The sequence below is a fragment of the Zootermopsis nevadensis genome, unplaced genomic scaffold (genome assembly GCF_977971745.1).
Source record: "Zootermopsis nevadensis isolate Lab colony 2312 unplaced genomic scaffold, Znev_1.0 Znev_ptg000028l, whole genome shotgun sequence".
NCBI lineage: Eukaryota > Metazoa > Arthropoda > Insecta > Blattodea > Termopsidae > Zootermopsis > Zootermopsis nevadensis.
This window is the reverse complement of record NW_028259160.1, coordinates 6,007,375-6,013,675: the sequence shown is the minus strand read 5'-3', so window position 1 is coordinate 6,013,675 and position 6,301 is coordinate 6,007,375. Positions and strand designations below refer to the sequence as shown.

The 6,301-nt window shown below is 36.1% G+C and overlaps 1 protein-coding gene and 1 non-coding gene across 3 annotated transcripts; one reads left to right on the top strand and one right to left on the bottom strand.

Annotated features, from left to right (window-relative positions):
• Nucleotides 1-5: 5 nt before the first annotated feature.
• On the top strand, nucleotides 6-5,320 carry LOC110836049 (uncharacterized). 2 transcript variants are annotated; one of them, XM_022076875.2, is made up of 5 exons: nucleotides 117-643; nucleotides 1,111-1,249; nucleotides 3,083-3,215; nucleotides 4,169-4,283; nucleotides 4,900-5,320. In XM_022076875.2, the coding sequence occupies exons 1-5, from the start codon at nucleotides 527-529 to the stop codon at nucleotides 5,056-5,058; spliced, it is 663 nt and encodes a 220-aa protein (XP_021932567.1). In that variant the 5' UTR covers nucleotides 117-526; the 3' UTR covers nucleotides 5,059-5,320. The 2 variants fall into 2 exon arrangements, with proteins under 2 accessions (XP_087213718.1, XP_021932567.1); XM_087357592.1 differs by lacking the exons at nucleotides 3,083-3,215; nucleotides 4,169-4,283; nucleotides 4,900-5,320 and adding an exon at nucleotides 2,564-3,063 and having other exon boundaries at nucleotides 6-643.
• A 778-nt stretch (nucleotides 5,321-6,098) lies between these two features.
• On the bottom strand, nucleotides 6,099-6,169 carry TRNAG-CCC (transfer RNA glycine (anticodon CCC)). Its single transcript has one exon. It is a non-coding gene; the product is annotated as a tRNA-Gly (tRNA).
• Between the last annotated feature and the right edge of the window lie 132 nt (nucleotides 6,170-6,301).

Genomic DNA, 6,301 nt, shown 5'->3' with positions numbered 1-6,301 from the left:
TCGATTAATTGGTCAGACTTGCCACGAATACAATACCAAATTTTACAAAGGGAAATTGATTAATGCAGATTGGTACTTTACTTTAAATGATTCAAACTAATTGCAATTACTTTAAACATTTTGATGGCGCTAGCCGATTTTATACAAGAAATACAAGTATTCCTTGCAGTTATGGCACATTACATGGTACGTTGCTGTGAAATAGCTGAAATACATAGTGGACGGTTTACGTAACAGTTACGTGAACTAGTCATAATGAAGATTTCTAAGGTGAAATTACTAAAACGTAGATGACAAACATGTTTAGTGTTGGAACTTAAGAAGCCCCAGATTAATAAAGTTAGATCGAATGAGTATTTTGGTACAAAACGTTAATGCCATGTTAAATTTCGATTTCTAATGTTGCGTATCCTGGTTTAGCACATGTCATGACGGTTGGCGCTATGGTTGATTGAAGGTCAGAATCAAAGTTGAGGGCGGTTTTAAGCGTCGGTATAATTTGTTGTGGGAACTACTGTTAACGAGTATGAGCTTTAATGTACCAGAAAATGTATTTTGGTCACTAGCCAAGGAATATAATATAATTCAAGCACAATCCGCGGGAAGCCCATCAAAATTAAATGTTGCCGAAAGGAAATTTAAGGTAAGTTGATTTTCGTAATAATTTGTTACCAAAGCAGATTGTAAGGGGAACTTACTCACGTACTTCAATAAGGTGTATGTTTGTTGCATTAAACACATAAAAATTGACTTCGGCTTTAACTTCAGGCTAAGTAAGGTTGATGTACTGCAGACAGCATCCACCTGGGCAGGTATTAGGTCAGGGTTCTTTTTTTTTAGGTTAAGTTGTAACATTCTGTTTTGCATTCCACAGCACTTCTTCCTTGCACCAGTTGCAGTAGTTCTCTGTTGATATGTTTAAAATGGCTTAGGATGCTGTCTGTTGGGTGAGGATTGATTTTGATGTTGGAAACAGTTAAATTTGGCTTTGACACCCAATAATGCACTTAACTATGCATATTTTTAGAACCTGTTCTCTTTTCTAGAGTAGTGTGTAATATAATTATTGTCAGTATGATTCATATTGATGAAGGCATCTTTATTTGTCAGGTTATGAAACATGCTACAGAAAATTCACTGATCATAATGGAGGATATTTGTGCTTTGAAGAAGAAAATCAGAAAACTGGAGCATGAGAAAAATATCCAGTATCTTAGTGCCAGAAACAGGTTCTTTCTCAAGATGTGTGGTAAGGCTAAAAATAAACTTTATACATACAGTTCTGAGGACACCTTTAAGTCTTTGATTGAATGCCTATAAACCAAGTCACTGAATATAGAATCCAAATGCTCACTTCTGCAAAGTCAACCAATAGATACAGTCGTAAGTGAGTTTGCTCCATCACTCATCCTTACAACGTAGATCCATAACTTTGTATTTTGGTATTTTGGGTTGTGCCATGTAGTTTTCTGATTGTATACTAATATTTTGGAGGAACATGTTACCTCCATCTTTAGGATTGGAATGAGAAGGGTTAGGATGCTCATCGATTTTATGGCATTAGGCAGACTAAGGACATGGGGCACAGGAATATCCCTGTGATATTCAGATGGAACAGTTGATTGGTGGTGACAAAGATAGGTGAGTTATCTTTCTTGAATCACTTTGTTATTAGTATGATGACAGTCCAACATTTATTCATCACGTATGGTACAGTGATGAAGTATACTTCCACCTAAACAGGCCATAAATAAACAGAATATGCTTGTATGCTACACTGAAAATCACCACACAGTCATGGAGATGCTTCTGCATTCTTGAATATTCACAGTGTTTTATTTGATGGAGTTGTTGGATCATTCTCAGTGAATGATACAGTTAATGCTGAACTCCCTCAAGACCACTTTGTCCAACTCTTCAAGGCATAGTAGTGAATATGGAATCAACGTTTTTTAGAAAGATGGGGTAAGACCACATATGACAAATGCAGTTCTTTATTTCATGAGCAAACATTTTCATGATACTTTCATCTCTAATCGATATCCAGGATGTTTAGTTTCCTAGTTTTATTATAAAGTGGTTTTCATTCTTAGGGATACCCACTGTTTGCATGCTGCATTCGTGCATTCATATCTTGGATAAGGGTCCAGAACAAGAGTAAGGTAGTTGTGAAATTACAAGAAGAAAGTTTGAATTATTCTGCTGAAATACTGAATATGTTTTTTTACTTAAATCTGAAGCTTTCAACTGTTATGTGTTCTCTGACACCAAATTTATTAATATCAGTGCATTTCACCAGTAAATATAGGAATTTATAAACTACTGTGTCTTTTTTATGCCCTTGTATATGCCCACAGTTAACACTTGTCATTTCCCTTGATACGAGGCACGTCCTCAAAGTAAGTTTCCCACTCGTCCCACAGCTAGCAAACCTTATATTGCGCGAAGCGACTGTGCGTACGTGATAGAACAATGACGTAGCATGGCGCATGCACTAACGGAACTTCCCGCGTTCTCACATTAGCATCGTTGCAGCTGTTGAAGATGGAGGTTCTTATTCCAGCTCCCGCCGACTGTGAAGTGCGGTCAGTGATAACGCTAGGCCGCACACGGCTCGACGGACAGCAAGTCTCCTGCAGGAGTTCAGCTGGGAGGTGTTTAATCATTCACCCTACAGCCCGGACCTCGCTCCCAGTGATTTCCATCTTTTCCTACACCTCAAGGAATTCCTGTCCGGTCAGCGTCAGCGTTTTGAGAATGACAGAGAGGCGGAGATGGTTGTCACACAGTGGTTCCAATCCCAGGCGGCAGACTTCTACGACACAGGTATTCAAAAGTTGGTCCCACGGTATGACCAATGTCTCAATTCCGGTGGCGAATATGTTGAAAAATAGCTGGACACTTGCTGTATCTGTTGCAATAAATATTTCCATGAAATTGTGTTTTGTTTCTGTAAACGGCCCCAGGGAAACTTACTTTGAGGACGCGCCTCGTATATTGAAGTATATTTTAGTGTTCCCATATGGAAGAGATTGAGAAACTAAGAACTAGCATTGTATTTAGTAGTATTCTGTTTCTTCAGCTGACAGCATTAGTGTGGTAAAAAGAATGAACACTGATCTGGCGATCATATTGTGTAAGAAACATGTGATCCTTCACTTGCTGCAGAATGCTCCCAAGGAAGAATCCATTCATATTCCAGTTCATCTACACAGGTATTTACCATAGATTCTCCAAGCTCATATTAATTACTCCCCTGTATCCTAATTCTTACCATGGGCCAAATTTTGCAGCTTTGTGGTTAGTAATGATCTGTCATATTTTACAGATCCACTGTCCCAGCTACCCAGATAGAGATTTTTGTTTGTTTCTTCAGTGTCACAAGTCAAATTTTTGGATAGTACCTTGAAATAGATGACAACTGTTTCCTTTCACATGTGTCTCTGTTTATCATTCACAGTCCTCCCATAGTTTCTCGTTTAAGGTTTGAACCTGCTGTCTTCTTCTTCATATTCTGGAGAGCCCAGATTCAAATCTACTGCATGAGGTTTTCATGGTTTCCCTTAGTTCCTCCAGCGAATGCTTGGATAGTACCTTAAATTAGGCCATGATCGTGTCCTTTCCACTTCATTATTCATTAACCATTCCTTCATCAATACTCTAGTTTTAGCTTCTGATGTCATTACATAACCCACAAAAGAAAATACACTATTTAACCTTAGTTAAGGATGTTTGCAGTTAAGCAAGTGTTATTGTTCTGTATGGTACACAATTTAAATAGCCAGTGAATCCCTTTCTGGACAATTTTAATTCCAGGCTTTTAAATTCCACACATCCTTATGAACAATTGTACATATCTTTTAAACAGCTAACCCTAAAGTTATGGAATAGAAACTGTCCTCATGTAAAGAAGACAGAAATTAGCCCAGAAAATTTGTTTCTTTTCTGAAGCCCACATATCTATTCAAAAAGTGTTTTTTCTTCCCCTCAAAATTAAAATATTTACTACTTCATTATTACTCATGTGGCAATCACTCATTTGTATCCCAGTGGGGATACCTATCAGGCTGTGAAATATTTATATCTGGTGATGTGTTTTTATGCATATATATAAACTGAAGATAATATCAGGGTCAAAGTGTTAAAAGAATGTCTGTCTTTTTTTCAGAACATTCATAAATCTAGTTAAAGGTCTTCAGGAACTATGTAACTTTAAAGTGAGCATTATTGACTGCTTCTGCAAGCTTTCAGATGTTAAATGGGATGAGAACCTGCAAGAAATGGTAAACCATCTTAGTCTAGTCCTTCCTAACCTTGTAATGTCAGTAACATCATTTCTCAGTTTCTAGTAAGATCTTTGTATAATTGAAAGGTGGTGCCACACGACACATTGCTATTATGTTGTTGGATTTTATGCAAACTGTTCTCAACCATGTGCAGGAAGGTTTCTGATGACATGTCATTAGATTCTAATTCCAAGTGTCATGCCTGGATATTTTTAGCCACCAGTCAGTCCAGGTTTTAGAACATGTGGCTTGTTCTTGTGAGGTTTAATGAAAAAGAAGTCATTTCCAAAAGAAAACAGGTAATCTTACAGACATCACATCCATATGCAGGAAGATTTCTGATGACATCTTTACAAACTTTGGTCCACATCTCCAAGAATTTGTTGAAAAAACTGTAGTCATATTGAGCATGTGCCTAATTGAAGATTTTTCTCATGAAATTCTACATTAGTATCTGTAAAGTTCGTAATATTTTATGTTTAAATTATTATTTTTAGAATATTTTCTTGAATCAACATTTTATTTACCATACTGTACAATGCATTCTTTTTGTGTATGAAGGAAATTTGTAGACATTTGTGTTTCTTCTGAAATATGATATCTTTGTTTACAGGAGCCTTTAAAACAGCAGACTCTACGCAACATAAGTATTTTAAAGAAACTGCTTTTTGACGTGTGTCAGTTACAGATTTCAGTTGATAAAATGTTGCATTTTGCGGCATCATTTGTCAGAACATTTCTAGATGAGGTGGAGATGCATTCAGAATCTTGAAAATGTGTTGCCTTCATTGCATAATTTGTTTGGTTTCTCAATTATTTTTACCCATTGTATGTGATTTAACGTGCACTTCGTCTATGCCTATTTTTCCAGCAGTTACAGAATGATGTTGAGTAGTAATTACAATGACAATGTTAGTGTCATGTCTTGTGAATTTACTTACACTAAACAGCTTGTGCTGCTTAGCACTGCATTTATGTATCTTCATGTTAATCTTTTTTAAGTAAAATGGAAGTGAAATAAATGATCACAATTATTATATCTTTATTTTTCCATAAACCATAAACATTGTTTTTTTATGAATAGAACATCAGTTAAAATGGTAATAACAATAACATTCCATTAGCTCTGGTATCAACTGTATCATTCTCTAATCCTTCTAGACACTTGAATACAAAACTGTGCACATGACTACACAATTGCACTTAATCGTGCTCCAGAAATTTTAAGGTCTTCATTAGCATATTTTTCTGTTTATTTCAGTGTCTGTTATACACCAACATTTGAGGTTGTGGAAGAGGGAAAAAGGAGAACAAGAAATGTATTTAATCCTTTTAAGGTATTCTCATATTTATGTTCTCCAGTCTCATCACTGCTTGGATGAATCTAAAAGGGATATATCTGTGTGGGGCAGATTGACATCTGACATCCAGAATTTCAGAAACCTGTCCTTTGTAAAATATGGTTTCTCAGTGCTGTAGGAAAAATTATGGGGGGTTATCAATGGCTGATAAAGCTATATCTATAATTCTAATTTCAGTATTATGTAACTAGAAAATGAACAGGCAATTGCAATAGTGATATCATTATTTAACACCACTAATGCTGTAGTTGGCTGTGTTGGATTACTTTGCATGTAGTAATGTAAGATGCAATTATTTTTAATTGGGGACAAGGTGGGGCTATTTTAAAGTCATTGCAGACCAGAAGACCTTGCAGGTAATATTTAGTAGATAAAACGTTATCAGAATATTCATGGGCAGCATGTAATAAATAACACATGGTTAAAAATTAGGCGATGTAGAGGAAAAAAGTGCACTGCCCGGGAATCGAACCCGGGTCGCAAGAATGGGAATCTTGCATGATACCACTACACCAGCAGTGCCAATATAAATACGATGACAGCGACATATATTATAATATAGTACATAGTTAGTTACAATATATATTTATACAATACTTATGATCTCTGTATATACAACGGCGATTATACATGTTTGATCTATACTAGTCAAGA